This window comes from Orbicella faveolata, unplaced genomic scaffold, assembly GCF_042242905.1.
Source record: "Orbicella faveolata isolate gen_17 unplaced genomic scaffold, um_ofav_v1 contig_35, whole genome shotgun sequence".
Classification (NCBI taxonomy): domain Eukaryota; kingdom Metazoa; phylum Cnidaria; class Anthozoa; order Scleractinia; family Merulinidae; genus Orbicella; species Orbicella faveolata.
The window spans coordinates 26,287,517-26,303,759 of NW_028301564.1; the positions used below are offsets into that span (position 1 = coordinate 26,287,517).

The 16,243-nt window shown below is 39.7% G+C and overlaps 3 protein-coding genes across 4 annotated transcripts in view; 1 reads left to right on the plus strand and 2 right to left on the minus strand.

Annotated features, from left to right (window-relative positions):
* LOC110043422 (uncharacterized) overlaps positions 1–5,198 on the minus strand; it is a 34,456-nt gene extending 29,258 nt beyond the window's left edge. Inside the window, exons 1-5 of one of the 2 annotated variants that reach the window (XM_089272820.1) lie at positions 4,492–5,198; positions 3,283–3,525; positions 2,168–2,376; positions 1,366–1,485; positions 71–289 (exon numbers count right to left, since the gene is read on the minus strand). In XM_089272820.1, the coding sequence (XP_089128946.1) occupies positions 71–289; positions 1,366–1,485; positions 2,168–2,376; positions 3,283–3,525; positions 4,492–5,005 (1,305 nt within the window). In that variant the 5' untranslated portion in view covers positions 5,006–5,198. The remainder of the gene's footprint in view (positions 1–70; positions 290–1,365; positions 1,486–2,167; positions 2,377–3,282; positions 3,526–4,491) is intronic. The other variant, XM_089272821.1, reaches the window with a different exon arrangement.
* A 2,182-nt stretch (positions 5,199–7,380) lies between these two features.
* On the minus strand, positions 7,381–10,199 carry LOC110043477 (multifunctional protein ADE2-like). The gene is made up of 2 exons (XM_020748926.2): positions 10,071–10,199; positions 7,381–8,754 (listed from the first exon to the last, which is right to left on the minus strand). The coding sequence occupies exons 1-2, from the start codon at positions 10,093–10,095 to the stop codon at positions 7,499–7,501; spliced, it is 1,281 nt and encodes a 426-aa protein (XP_020604585.2). The 5' UTR covers positions 10,096–10,199; the 3' UTR covers positions 7,381–7,498.
* A 104-nt stretch (positions 10,200–10,303) lies between these two features.
* On the plus strand, positions 10,304–16,024 carry LOC110043476 (amidophosphoribosyltransferase-like). Its single transcript, XM_020748924.2, has 3 exons — positions 10,304–10,650; positions 12,263–13,397; positions 13,810–16,024. The coding sequence occupies exons 1-3, from the start codon at positions 10,520–10,522 to the stop codon at positions 14,071–14,073; spliced, it is 1,530 nt and encodes a 509-aa protein (XP_020604583.2). The 5' UTR covers positions 10,304–10,519; the 3' UTR covers positions 14,074–16,024.
* The last annotated feature ends 219 nt before the right edge of the window (positions 16,025–16,243 follow it).

The following is a 16,243-nucleotide window of genomic DNA, read 5'->3' on the forward strand; positions in this document are numbered from 1 at the left end:
CTCCAAGCAAGAGATTACCTGACTATGTAAAACAATCTGACAAATGAGAACACATGCATACACATCCCACCTGTGTTTCAATACTGTATCCTCTGATTTTCACCATTGAGTCACATCTACCACAAATCTCTAACATGCCAGATGACAGTAAGTATCCCCAGTCACCTGTACGATAGAGCCTGGGTCCAGCAGACTCTGGTACTTCATGCGGGCGTTCTATAAATCTGTAAGCATTTAGTTCTGGTCTGTTCAAGTAGCCTTGAGCCAATGCGGGGCCTCCAACAAAAATCTAAAGGAAAAATAAGTTAGTGTTATAAATATGTGGGAGGTGCAAGTGGCCTCGTGGTTTGTGTGTGCGCCTCCAGATCAAGTGGTCCAGGTTTGAGCCCTGGCCAGGGAAATTGCAGTGTGTTCTTGGGCAAGACAATTTACTCTCACAGTGGCTCTCTCCAACCAGGTGTATAAATGGGTACCGGCGAACTAAATGCTGGGGAACCCTGCGAAGGACTAGCATCCCATCTAGGGGGGGAGTAGAAATACTCCTAGTTGCTTCATGCTACAGAAACTGGGATAAGCTCTGGCCTGATGGGCCACTTGGCTTGTACACATACTTTTATTATAAATATGCCATAAAATTGTACAAAGTGTGTAATGTATGCAGACTTTGCATGCATTACGGGCCTATGATTCTGAAAAATCTCAGTCACCAATAGTAGATAACTACATACCACAGAATTTTAATATTATTTTAGGTGAAGTCTACACACGAACCAAATGGCCCATCAGGCTGGTGCTTATTGCCACTTTACATACATTGTAGCATGAGGTCACTGGGAGTATTGCTATTCCCTTCAAGATGGGATGCTAGTCCATCACAGAGTTACGTAACCCCAGCATTGAATTCCATAGCACCCATTTGTACACCTGGGTGGAGAGAGGCACTGTGAGAGTAAAATGACTTGCTCAAGATATACAACACAATGTTCCTGACCAGGTGCCCGTTTCTCGAAGGTCCCAAAAAGTTTTCACACCCGGAAAGCCACAGCAAAATCTCAAACCTTCTGATTACAGAGCTGTTTTATTCACGTATTCTTAATACAATCAGAGGTTCCATTCTGTACAAGAAGTTTCAGGGCATACACACCTCTCTGTCTTTAAATACTGATCAACTAAAAATGGATTTTCAGGCCTGAAAAGTCTCCGGGGCTTTCGAGAAACAGGCCCCAGGCCTCGAACCCAGAATGCTTCATCCAGTGACAAGTGCACTAACCATGAGACCACCACTCCTCCACATTTTAATTTCATTTTACTGCTCAAAAACTCTGAGAATCAAAGAGAGAGTGGAATCAGACAATCATGGTTTACCTCTCCAGGAAGACCCACTGGTAGTGGTTTCATGTTCTCATCCATGATGGCAACATAGACCCCTGGCAAAAGCTTTCCAACTGGGCAGAATTTCCGTTTGTTATCGTCTGTATCTGAGAGCTACAGGATTGGGAAAAGTAAGAGTTGTAAGCCAACAAATCCTAATACAGGCAGTACTGAAAATGAAATTGGACATCAGCATTGACTTGCTTCAGTTCCAAGGTCCTGATTATTGGTCCTGCTAGGAATCAAACCCCTACCCCCTTATTCATCAGTAGTCTCTCACACCATAGCGTTAAGCAAGCAAAAAATAAGGAATATAAAATAAATCCTTTCACCATCTCTCATCCACATCTTCACTGACAAAAGTTTGCCCATAAGTTACCATATACATGTAGATTAAGCCAAGCCTAGAAGTGGAGCTCCTGGGCCAGGTTGTTCAAAGCCTGATTAATAAGCTAGCCCAAGATAAGCGAGAAATTTTATTTCAGTTTTGTAAATTTGCATTGTCATCTTCCTGCGTACGTGCCCACCAGCAATATCAATTCATGGGTTTCCTTTTCTTTCCTATATAAGTGTGGTGCTCCACTTGGCAGAGCTCTGCTACTAAATTAATTCAAAATAATTATGACTAATTTTTAAAAATAAGAAATACAGTAGAATCTTGACTTCTTGAACCCTCGATTCTTCAAACCTCCCCTCAGATGAACACTGTAATTTTACTCGAACTACCACATTTCCCAAACCGATTTTAATTGCCCTTGGAGGTTTGAAAAACCGGGATTCTACTGTATACACATACTTCACTTTGAAAAGGCATGTTGGTGAGGTCTGCTGTGGCTACATCATGGCACTCCGAGACACTGTAAAGATTCAGCAGCTTGATCCATGGCAATGTTCTCATGCATCTGTCTCTGAGGGCAGTAGTCACCACCTCCCCACACAGCCAGATGATTCTCAGGCAGGATAAGTATCCAGCAAGGTCACTGTCTTCACAGGTTAAAAGTGTCTCTAAAATAGTGTATCAGAAAATACACGGGAAGTATGCCATTTTACTTGAAGACCCTAACTCAGTCCAATTTAACAGGGAAAAGGTAGCTTAAAGGATCATAAACATGGGCCTTAAAATTTCATAATAATTTGCTTAGATTTTCAAAAATGCACAATTAAAAAGTAATCCGCTGAAGCATGCTTGAGTTTGCAAAAAACTGCAATTTTTAATGCAACTAGCAGCCGAGGTCCTGCACACTCACCAAGAGAGTGAAAATATGGTAGTCTTCAAAGGAATGACTCTGAGACAGTGATAGCTAAAATGAGGATGTTATTGTATATGCATATACGTTGTCTGTATACATTCAAATCCACTGACAATTTTACTAGGTAACCAGTCATCAGTTAATCATAATTTAAGGGGAATCCAGTCCTGCAAGTCATAGTGTTTGTTACTAACTTATACCCTTCACAAGCTCTAAGTCATTTCGGTAAAACAGATTGGATCTGTAACAAATACTCTCGATTGCAATTGGTTCTAATAGCATTGCTCTTTGTTATATAATTGGTGTGCAATCACATTGTGTCCAATTACAGGTATCCAATTATAATTTTTTGTAATTGGATTTTCCTGTTGTTTGACACCTACCGCATATATGCACATTTATGTCCACCATATGGCTTCCTTTTTAATGTTTCCCTTCAGTGTAAAATTGATGGAAAAAGCCACTGTCTTTGAATCCCGAAATTTGTTATTAATAAGATTAATTAGTAATTGCAATTCAGAGAGTAATCATGCTTGTAATACTTTCAAATCAGCTGCTGATATGCACTCATCTTTGAAATTACTCGCCCGATTACTCCCTTAGATGCACTCTACTTGGTCTAATTTTTACCACTACTTATCATCTACTGATCACATTTTACCTAAAAGAGATGGAGTAAAAAGGACTCGTGTTATTCCGTGCTTCTTCAAGAACTTCAGCAGTAGCAAAGGGTCATAAATAACAGTGTCTGGAATGACATATAGAGGGATTCCCTTCAGAAGAGGTCGCAACAGCTCCCATACAAAGAAGACATTACAGGCCACTCTGTCATCAGGTTGAAATGGAAAATTATGGAATCTCCAGGTGTATGAGAAGACAGCACCCCGATGAGGACAACAAATCCCTGAAAAATAATTCAAGTGATGTATACGTTGTAGTTGTTATAAATTAGAAACTGCTCAGAGTTTTGGTAGACATACATACATGTACATAATTTAACATACATACTTTATTTATTCTACATGCAAAATAGATAAACAATTGAAACTAAAAATAAGAAAAAAAAAGAAGATGCGTCTAGAAAAGGAAGTTAAGAGGCTATCTCTATGTGAAAACTCCCTTGAAAAGGTACAATGAAATCAAAATTAAAATTAAAAATTATTAACAATGATCCTTAATATATTGTACAATAATTTAAATATTTAAGTATAAATTATTTGAGTTTAGATTTCAACTGCTGAAGGTTATCAGCTTCCATTCCATCTCTTGGTAATTGTAAACTTGCAAGACTTGCAAGACTTGCAATACTTGACACTATGTATTGAGAAAAAAAATCCAAACTAAAAGGACCGAAAAGGGCGGGCTGAGAAAGACTTGTTCCCAGACCTCTCTATGCCTCAAATGAGCATTTTGACGAAAACACAAAAAATAAATTATTTAAAAGCATTTACATTGAAGAAAGGAACTTGCATACTTAGTTTTAACATTAAATTTTAAACAACTATTATTTGTAAATCAGTACTAAAAGCAATAAAAACATCTGCGCTGACAGATGAGATGAAACTTAATATTGAAATTCATGAATAAAACCAACAAAGGTCAAACTCTTATTGTCTCAAAAATCCAGCGGATTATATTCAAACTGAACAATAAAAAGCTCTATAAATGCGGGGCTTTCAAATTTACGAAGCGCGAGTATAATATAAATCTGCGCATCGCATTAACTATTTACAGCTGTTTAACTTTCAAATTAAATATCAATTTAATTTTTAAGAGGAAATTTCAGCTGTTTATATTATTCTGTGTGTTTATATCAAATGCTATCTTCAATTGTACTTTGCACTCTTTAGTGTCACACAAAGTCGCATACCTTTTGGCTTTCCTGTGGTCCCTGAAGAATAAACAATGTATGCCAAGTCATCGAGCTTTGTCTTCAATTTTTCCAAAGCGGGTTTCGAAGCGTTCTCCATTTCAAGTCTTTCGTCCCAGCCCTCGTTCAGTAAAATCAAATCCACCGAATTAGGAAGTTTCTCTTTCAAATGTTCACTCGTTATGATCGCCGCAGGTTTTGCGTCCTCAAGAATCGAATAAAGCAGAGTTTCGGGATAGGAGAGTTCTAAAGGCATGTAGGCCCCACCAGCTTTCAAAATCGATATGTAAGCTAAAGGGTATTCCAGCGATCGCTCGAGGTATATTCCAACAGCGCTGTCCCTCTTGACGCCTCTATGCCTGAGGTTCGTAGCCAAAACGTTGGTGAGATCGTCAAGCTCGGAGAAGGAAACAGATCGGCCATCGCCGGACACAACAGCTGTTGCAGTCGGTGGAGTATTCTTCATCTGCCGCTCAAAGATTTCATGAAGACAGCCTTCGTTTTCGTAATCCATGTTGTTCGGCCTTGAGACCTCAACTCTACTGAGAGAAAGTTTGCACGCAATCAAACTTGACCCCTCACATCCTAGAGGAAATCCAAAACTCAGGTGAGAAAACCACGTGTTTCCTTTGAAGCAATGTTGTTATGTCACGCAGACGAAACTTCCGGTTTGTGCCAACTGCACTTCCTGCTGCATTTAGGGTCGTGTAGGCCTTCACAAAAAGTCCCGACTTGGCTAAACGCCAAAGCTACCACTAAAAAGAAAATAAAATTCGCTTTCCTGAAAGATAATAATAAATAAGCTCAAGCGAGGCTCCTTGTCTTATCAGTCAAAAGAGTCTGTGGTCATATCTTGCAATTGGTTTAGCCTGCATGATACTCTGAAAAGGCTGAATGTCCCCCGGCCCCAGGGTGTACTCCCTAAATGGTCTATACAGGGAAGCTTCACCCGAAATGGGTACTTTTTTCAAGCTTCAGGTATATTGAAGGGAAGGGATTTCACAAGCTGAAGTATATGAAAGGGTGAAGAAATTCATCATTTAGTTCCAAACCTTCGCGGGGCTACTTTATTCAAATTTTCTTTTTTCCAACCAAATTAAAGTTCATTATTCAAGGTAACATTTTCCAAAAAATGAAAATAAAATATTAAAACGCATGCGAGGTATTGGGAAAAAGAGGTTTTTAATAACAGTTAATAAACCGTCAAGGTGTCACAATCCCCAAAAGACATGGACTCCTCAGCGACCTTTTTGCGGCAAACGGCTTAAGGCAGGGTTATACATGAGTTTAAGTGAAATTTTAGGAAGTTTAAAGAGGGATTAAATGGACAAAAAGGGGGAGCAGAGAACGAGGAGCATCCAGAGATCCTATATCAAATACTTTCAATTTGAGATTTCATGTCCGTCGAGAGTCCTTTTAAGAATTTTTGTAATCACGCTTCGGCAATTGCTCCTCAGTTTCTTTTTGTTTTGTTGCACATCGCTTTTCTCCGTTTTGCCCTTTACTGTTGACCACCAGCCTAAAACGTATGCGCCTAATACGTGACTGTAACACTATCGCTTTACCGCGAAGCTCAACTTTCCGTACTGTGAACGCTAGGGGTTCTGTTATTTCATTGGCTGGCAGCATTTTGAGTTGACATATCCCTCCGAGAAGGCGTGACATAATTGTAAATCTTTGGAAGGCGAAAACTTGCACTCGTTTTTCGCGAGAATCCCTCCTCTTTAAATGAATTAATAGGACCCTAATAGGGTATGTAAAATCAACGGTTTTCCTTGAAATTTGGCCAGAACAATCACTGATAGATACGGAACAAAAACGTGTCGGCGAATTCTTTTATTTCAAATACTTTTCTCGTGGTGGTCTCTAACGAAACACGTTACGCGAATTTTTCGATACTGGAACATGATAGTTCTATAAAAAGATAACCAGTAGAAATGAAAGAAAATGCTGACATGCGTTGAGAGATTGATGCTTTGTGATTAGCACTGCATAGTTATTTTGCATCAGCGATCGCATTTGATACCCCATTAATTCGCCGGAATACAGTCGGTAGTTTTGACGTTAACGGCTTCTGCCGCCTTAGGAAAACAGTCAGCAAAAGAGAATATAATTTTACCGAATTCTACATTTTATAATCTTTCCATTGATATATAGTTTGTGGGGGTTTCCTTCAAAACAGTGCGCGTACGAATTTTTTTTCTGGAGAGCACCCGTGGAGGTTTGAAGTAACCTTAATTTATTAAGAACTACCTGAAAATGACAAGACGATTTCCTTTATTGGCGATTTATTCATAATTATATGTGCCAGGTATGAAAGCATGTGTCAGTCAGTCAGTCAAAATGGTACTCTTAAGAGTACTGGGTTGGACCTAAACTTTGTTGAGTATCTCCCCCCTCCCCCCCCCCGCACCAACCCCATCTCCCCCCAGGTAGATGGCCGAGTGAAAGGGGGGGCTTGGAACCAATGGTCGGTACACAAAGTTTGTGGGCATGATTACCAGGCATTGCTCTCCAAAATTGCCCGACTTTCCCTAATAATATATTATGAATTCCCTGACCAAATAAATACAAAACATCAGATACAGCAACAACTACCAGTCTCCCCCTAACAGCAATCCTTTCAACTCATTCATCCAGACTGACAAATGTTTCTTCTTTCAGTTTTCTCTGACTTTTCTTCAAAATGTCTAAATTTTCCCTTGCTCAAAATAAAATGCTGACTTTTCCCAGACGTTGAAATTTGTGCATCCTCAAAGTTACAATGTTTGGGGTAAAAGAGAAACAGTTATGGACAAAAATTATTAAATTTGCAAGAGAGAGAAAAGTGGAGCCTTAATGCTAATTACTGTTCATAAAATGTACAACAAAATAAAAATTCACTCAACATTCATGAAAACCTCTTTTATTGTTAGCTTTAGCAAACAGCACACTATTGAACTGGTTCTTTTATTATGAAACTACACGATAACCAGTGTTCTGCATATAACTTATTCTTTTACTGTTTTTACTGACGCAAATCGTGATCAGCCTTTGCAAGACCCAAAGCGGTGTTAAGCTGCTTTCCTTTCAGGCTTCCCCAGACCACGTGATCACTAAGACCCAGGATCTGGGCAGCAGCCAAAGCTGCACCATCGGGGTTGAGTGTTGTGGTGCAACCCAAGCCAGATGGTAGCCGTAGAGAAGACCAGATATCTTGAGCACCCCACTGGGATGACACTGGAGGGCAGTTGATCACTGGGAAAGCTGTATTGCCAGACAGGACTGGTCCAAGGCCATTACTGCGACCAGCAACTGCAACAATTACCAGAGGCATGCCTTGGCCTTCATACCATCGCAGGACCTGAAGGGCATCTTCAGTACCCTTGTGCGCTGAGCAGATGCGAAGATCTGCAGGAACACCAAACTCCTTCAGTGCAGACTCAATTTTCTTACAGTGGTCCATGTCACTCGGGGATCCCATGAAGACAACAGCATGGCCTGGGTGGTGCTTGTTCAGTTTCTGAACTTCTTTGGCCACCCAGTCGTAATTCTTTTTGACTTGTTCCAGTGCTTCTGGGGTAACTTCAGGAAGATTCCTGTACACTTGCTTGTCACGCATCAGACGCTTGTCCCCAGATGGCCAGATTCTCCAGGAGTCATTGTCTATGACATCAGCCAGGAGCAGTTCACCAGTCTTGTGGTTGAACCCAAACTCCACCTTCATGTCCACAAGTGCAACATCCACAGTTGCCCAGGCTTTTTCTAGGATCTCAAAAACTGCCACCGCTGTCTCTCCCATGATGTTGAGCTCGTGCTTACCAACCTTGCGGGCGCCAGCAGTCAGCTCTGCCTCCACACACTCTTCGTAAGTCCAGAATGGATCATGCTGAGCATCATCTTTGAAGAACATCTCCAGCTTAACAGGTGCAAATCTGTATCCTTCCTTGATTCCAGTGTACCTCTTCAAGAATGAGCCTGTAGCAATGCGACGAGTCACCACCTCAAGCAGGATCATATCACAGTTAACGCCGATGAAAGATTCGTCATCGTACTTTCTCACAAAGTGCGTCTTGATGCCGCAAGTGTTGAGCAGCTCAAACACAGCAGAGGTTGTGGCATTGCTGAACTTTGCTTTGCCGACAAGGTCGTTCTTTCTGGTGCTGTCAAATGCGGTGATTTTGTCCTTGGATTTTAACAGCACATGATTACCATCTGGTGAGTCAGGCAAAGCGTAAATTATCTTGGTTTTACCCTCATTCAGCTGCTGGCCAATCTTGATGTCTGAAAATGTTACAAAAAAGAAGATTGAGTACAAATACATTAGACACTGGTAACTACAAGAAAATGCTGCAGTCTGACTGGTTGATCTATTTCACACCATCAGCCACTTGTGTGCAGTAACTGGAGGTCACCTACAAAATGATAGCAATTTCTTGCTTCTTCAAAGTGCTGGAGGAAGATTTAGAGTACTGGATAATAAAATTATAGAGAAGACTTCAGGGAAGACATTGTCACCATTTCATGACTTTGAATTCTCACAACTGCTCAATTAAGTCATGAATTTTTGTACACAGTTACAAATGGGAACTTAGTTCATCAGTCATTTTGCTAATAAAGCATGAAGAAAAATACTAATTATAATTAGGTAGAAATTCTAAGCTTATTAAATTATTGTTCAATGGAAATTGAATATGCTAATCTATAATTGAAAATCATTCAAGAGGTCACTAATTCTTGTTCCTTGATACTTATCTAGTTATAGGAGCTGGTTATTAATGGCATATTATAACTGAAAATTTCGTTGTTTAGAAGTTACTCGATTTTTGGCCAGTATTTAGGATAGATATTTTTGCAACTGCAGGTTGCATAACATCTTTTCTCTATATTTATTGTTTGTATTCCTTCACATTGTTGAGCTGGTTTAGCTTTTTTGTGTATATGAATAAATTATTGTTGTTGTTGTTGTCTTAAAAGATATATTAAGGGCTTCAAAAAGTCAAAAATTTTAGTAGAACTATTCACGATATTAACTATGGAGTACTCTTTGTCGAATTTTTTTATGGATTGGAGTGGGGTGGGAAACTGATAATTATTATCTGGGATTTTTTTCTCAAGGGTGCCCCTGATCTTCCGAGCACATGGCTGCACTCCTGGGGGTCTAGATCTGTGTCACTTTAAAAACAAGCCATACAAAGTCATCGAGAAAACCAGCATGACCAAAATACAAAATAAGTTTGTTCCCAACGTGATATTTTGGTTGTAGCAATGAGTGGGAACGAGTAAAATCACTTGCAAATGTGTTACGTGATCTGGATAAATGATCTCGCCCTGTCACATTGTTCTGCACGAAAGTCAAATTAGCTTACAAAATTATTTCTCGTGGAGTCCCAAGGAAGACCCTTGACTACTATTGAGTAAAATCGAAACAGAAAACCTCGTGTAAAAGTTCGGGCTAACGAAGTGACGACTCCACTCGTAGGTGAAAATCTAAGTTACACGAGCAGCATATTTCCTAAATTTTAGGTCGTCATAACTGAATTTCGTTTTGGCAGTGAATAAATGTGAAAATCTGGACTACAAACGTTCATTTAACCTACCTGAGGCTGGTTTCTGTTCGGCCATTGGACGAAATTATGAAGATTCAGTAAGACACAAGTTTCGTCCCTGAGAGTTAGAGATAAGTCGCCACGTGAGTGCTCGGGGCTTCAACTTTCATTCAGGATATAACATGTGATCCACCCACAGCCAATCACAAAGCCGAGCTTAATCGGTATTTCCCGCCAGCTAATAGAACATCCAATCAGAACACATTTCCCGCCAACTCGAATTCAAATTTTCTGTCGAGACTTCTTTGATTTCCCCCGGCGTTTTCAAATGAATAGTTGTAAGTTCTTAGCGAGCGATCTCTGCGAACAGGAAGTTTAACTGATCGATTCCTTGAAGTATGTAATCTTCTTAATTTTCTTCATATTGGACCACACTATACACCTGTGACACCTGCGGTAGTATATAGAGATCGATCCAAGCGTCGGAGACCATTGTCAAGATGGCGTCTGAGGAAACTGGACTAACACATGCTTGTGGTGTTTTTGCGTGTATAAGAGCCGATGGAGTTTCTTCAGCAGAGGTTGATGTTGCTAGTATAATCTCCCTTGGGTTAGTTTCCCTTCAACATCGGTAAGTTCTTTGAATTTTGGATTTAACTTCGAAAAGTTTGAGTTGAGTTGAATGAAGTCTGTGTATTAGGCAATTTTTAATACGGTATTTATAAGCTTAAACGTCGTCGCTTCGAGGTTATTGTTATTTATTGTTGAATTTATTATAAGTTCAAGCTTACAGATCCGCTGAGACCACCCATTGACAGACAAAATCAAGTTTTGTTGTCTCGTAAGCGTTTTGCTCAACAAGCGCCGCATGTAGAGTCGCTTTATTTTCCTTTCACTCTGAAGCATGGTGAGTCGAATATGGTAACAACTTCCCGTGCGTAGGCGCCTAAACACCATCGAACAGAGTAGTAATTCATTAATATTTCATACAGATGTTTCGTGAATTCATTGACCTGACCTAAATAATTAGGAATGCCTAAACAATACTTCAAATCACCCACGGTAACGAAATTTTGTCTAAATCTGCTGTAAATTTAATTACTTGTGGCACTTCTAATTAAACCTTATATTTGTCTATTTTTAATATTACTTAATTGTTTAGAGTTGACAGTTATAATCTTGCAGCAAATGGCAGTATTTTTATATTGGTATTAACAGTATTAAATATCATACCTGGTTTATGAAATATAAACCAATCAGATTTCAAGCATTTTCAGGGACAAAAAAGATGATGTTCAAATACTAATCACATGGCTCAAAGTTAATTAATGTTCACGGCATCTTTCAGTCTAACGTTTTTAGGGTCTAAGTGTGCATTCCTTTGGAAAGATCCAGATCAGGATTTACAATTCAAGATCACTCGGATCATGGTGCTTCAAAGAGATCGATGAATCTACTCTGGACAAGGATTCATCAGTTTGTGTGACATACATGTGCCATGATCCAAATAATCACATTCCAAATCATGCAACGGGAACGCACCCTAAGGGCAGGATGTATATTTACCCTCAGACAAAATGTTGTTAATAACTTGTTAAGCAGTCTTTTAGAACATTTAAATCGGTCTCATGAGGCCGTATGAATTGCATCCCATGATGCGACAAGGACTAATGATGACGATGAAACCAGTGTCACGCAATCAAGAACAACAAACTTCCATACCGTCAGGCATATAAAGTTGCTCACTGAAAATTAATGATTAGCATGTCAAAGTCCTTTTCAAAACATATTCAAACAATTCATATGCTTTTTGACACAACTGCCAAAATACAAAGGACTCTCAAAGATTGGTCAAGCCAAAGTCAGGATAAAATTCTGGCAAGCGACATGGCATCAAAACAGCAACATAATTGGGATTGAAATTCTGACAGGGATGTTCAGACCTTCTAAATTTGTAACTTGATAAGGTTTGAAATTGAGACAGGGGTTGTCATTACTACCCCCCGCCCCCAAACAGGTCTCATTAATTATTCTACTGCTGGAAATACTTTATGACAACCATACCCTGCATTCTGATTTTCATAGACTGTCTAGCTTCTTCTTTGTTGTTGTCAAAACAGGTCTAGCTTTCCCTCCCCCCAAGAGCAGTTCATTACTTATCACTAGTGGAGTTTTTGTTTTCTTTGTCTCAAACCTCCAGTAGTTAATAGTGATTATTATGAATATCACTTTTTTTTCTAAAGGGGCCAAGAGAGTGCAGGAATAGTGACCAATGATGGTAAAAGGTTTCACCAGCACAAAGGAATGGGATTAGTGAACTATGTGTTTCAAGAACAGCACATCAAATCCCTGCCAGGTCATATGGGTATTGGACATACGCGCTACTCAACAGCTGGATCATCTGAACTTGTCAACTGTCAGCCATTTGTTGTGGACACCATACATGGACACATGGCAGTGGGACACAATGGTGAACTTGTCAATGCAAAGGCATTAAGAAAAAAGGTTCTCTTACAAGGAACTGGTCTCTCAACTGGAAGTGATAGTGAGGTAATCACACAGCTGTTGACAGCTACTCCGCCATGTGGAGAACCAGATGGCCCTAACTGGACAGGAAGAATTTATGAAATGATGCAGCTGACGCAGTTGGCATACTCGCTTGTCATCATGACACAGGACTGCATCTATGCTGTCAGGGACCCTCATGGCAATCGTCCTTTGTGTATTGGCAGACTAATGAGTTTAAATGAGAGCCCTCAGTTGTCACGTCTCGGTGGAGAAATTGTCGAGAATGGAGAAATCTCTGATGATGATAGCACACTAGGGTGGATCGTGTCTTCAGAGTCTTGTGGCTTTCATTCATTTGGAGCTTCCATGTGTAGAGAAGTGAAGCCTGGCGAGATTGTGAAGTTGACCACAAATGGTTTCAAGTCCATGAGGATAGTGTCTCTTGAAAACCCAGAGAAGCCTCCCTCATTCTGCATCTTTGAATATGTGTACTTTGCACGGCCGGACAGCATGTTTGAGGGACAGATGGTTTACAGTGTGCGGCAACGATGTGGGGAGCAGTTAGCCATAGAAGCGCCAGTCGAAGCAGAACTAGTGAGCACAGTCCCAGAGTCTGCAACCCCTGCAGCCCTGGGGTACTCCTTACGAACTGGCATTCCTTACGTCGAAGTCCTCACCAAAAATCGTTACGTTGGACGCACATTCATTCAACCAAGCAACAGGCTTCGGAAGCTTGGTGTTGCCAGGAAATTTGGTCCTCTGTCAATGAATTTTAAAGGAAAGAGAGTTGTACTTGTTGATGATTCTATTGTGCGTGGAAATACAATGGGTCCCATTATTAAGCTATTGAAGCAGGCTGGTGCTGGAGAGGTAGGTCCCAAGTTAAATATCGTAAGCTAAGCTGAAATGTAGTCTACAAAAACAGCCCCAGCTCAGTTAATTTCAGATGCAGAAAGACTCTTTCTGTTTTAGAAATGGCAATGCCGGGAGCTACGAGAGGTATTGACTCAGGCTAGATAAAATTTAAACTATTAATAGCAGCGCGAAAAGTTGAAATCCACCAGCCCAGTGGGCCAGTAAATTCACTTTTCACTCGCTTGTCCCCACTTAAATATTACCTGCCAATATGAGAGCCAATATTTCAATCAGACCCACAAGACTACTGAAGATAAAAAACAGCACACAATCTACTACAAGAACTGGGTTCCAATCTTGCCTGGTCAATTAATTGTGTACTTGAAGGGCCATGTAATAATGTATTTGTTTGTTTCCTATTTACTAGGTGCACATTCGAGTGGCTTCACCCCCAGTTAAGTATCCCTGTTATATGGGAATCAATATTCCCACAAGAGAGGAGCTGATTGCAAACAAGTTGAATGCAGATGCACTAGCAAAGGAGTTAGGGGCAGACAGCCTGGTGTACCTGAGTTTAGAAGGCTTAAAGACAGCTGTGCAGTCGGGCATACCTAATCCTGCTGGGAAAAAGACTGGGCACTGTACTGCATGTTTGAATGGACAGTACCCTGTTGATCTGCTGGACTGGTGAATTGAAAACTATTGTAATCACTAAATATGAATATTTTGATACTAAACCCACCATTGAGGTTAAATTTAGAACTGAGATGCTTTTAATTATTAATTTATAGTTATAAAATGTGGTTATGACTAGACAGTCAGATGTTGTTACCAGCAAGAGTGCTCAAGTACTTTCCCCTTTTGTATACTTCGTGCAAAACAATAACAAGTTATTTATTAAGTGAGAACATATTTTTTCCTTTCTGAGAAGAAGTACAGTTATATTAAATTTTGGTTTAAGTTCCATCTGTAACAGTTTATAGATGCTTAATTTATAAGTTTTGTACAAAAGTTGCTAAATTATATACATTTTAAGTTAGACTGTGTCAGTTGGTGGGGACAATGACAAACAGTACATTTCTCTGGGATGATCCAGGAGCGATGTTATGATCCAAGATCACTTATGGTGCATCAGAGGAGCTAATGAAAGGTTTCTTTGATACATTATAATCTGAATGAACTTGGATCATAAATATTGTCATCTGGACCTTCCCAAGGGAATGCCTGCAAGTATGGTCCAGTGACAGTCCAACTGTTCATTAGGGTGTGGTTTCCATTAGTGCAGGTTTCACTGTACTGATTGCATGAGAAAACTCATGACAGGAAGTCAGGAACTCTTCATCTTCTTTTTACCCAGATTTGAAATTGCTCCTAAGCCAAACCAATTGTGTGCAAATTTTTTTACCATGTTTTCAACGAAAGATTGACGCTTTATGAACCATTAGATACTAAGTCATAATAAGGAAAATTGTTTAATGTGTGTTTACCATAAATTATGTTTCTTACTATGAGAATTTTTACAAAACCAGTTTCATGGAGGGGTGGCAAATGGTCCCTCAAAAACTCTAGGCCTTGCAAAATTTTAGTAGAATTTCATGGCTCTTGTAGTCTCCTTTGTTGTGGTTATCTGCATATCATAGTCTTGATTTTTAAACAAAGCTGTCACAGTCTAAGGCTAAGCAAAAATGAAGTACCAAACTCTTGATTCAGTTTGGTTGTTTGTTTGTTTGTTTGTTTTTGTGAAATGACATCTTTTAGTGTATTGATAATAAAACAGACTTAACGATTTCTGAGGAAAGCTTAATCGTAAATCCTCTTAAATTGAATTAAGCAAGCCACAATAGCTCACAATGAAACCTTGTGGAGCTGTGTAATAATAGGCGATTAACATGATGGCATCATTTGACTACAGCTACCAGAATCCTTCACTCTGTCTGCCTGTTATGCTAATTAGAGCAATTGTTCTTTAAACCCCACTGGGACTTTAAAATTTCAATAATAAAGAAAAGACAAAAGGAATTCTGGTAGTTGTAATCAAATGACAGCAACGTGCAAATCTGCTATTATTAACTGTTGACAGTTTTTCAGATTTGACATCTTGTACAAGCATTTACAACTGAAGGCTCCCTACATACATGTGTGTTTCATATATATACAACAAAGTATACAGTAAATAAATTCAAAAAGGGAGACTCAGAACATCTCAAGCTTGCACTAAGACACTTTTGAGGTCTTGGTCTCAGAATTTCACAAGTCAAAATGTCTCGGACTCCAGAAGAAAAATGCTTGCTTCACCTTCTCGCGACATCTTGCATTCACCATCCGCCACCCCTTCATACTATAATTTGTATTCTTTCAACTTCTTTCAACTTTGTAAGCTTGTTGCCATGGCAGTGGCTCAGGATGCAAGAAGGTGGCATAGTTTATTCAGGAGGATGTAAGAAGCTACCCAGTTGATATAACAGATTCTCCTGAGGGTAATAGTATGTTTGTTAGCCATAAAGGAGAATTTCAAATTGCTGGCCATTTCTTTGGTTGGGATTTAAATGGTGTTGAACCCTCAACTGAACTCTTTATTTTTGAATGTATTGATTGTGTGAGATCAAACTGAATAATAAAGAAATGCTGTGGATTGCTTCTAAGCATTATTTTATAAATTCAATTCAGTCTCTCTCAGGATGCAGTGTTAAGTCTCCAGTAAACACATAACAGGCCCTTGGTACAATGCTGCTACAATAGGGGGGTGGGGCTCCCAGAGAGAAATTAAACTCCCACATAGAAAGGACAGGGGTACTTGTGGTACCTTTTAGGGGTTAAAAACACGGTTTTGGTATTTAGGGTGTTCAGCCTCAAAAAGTCCA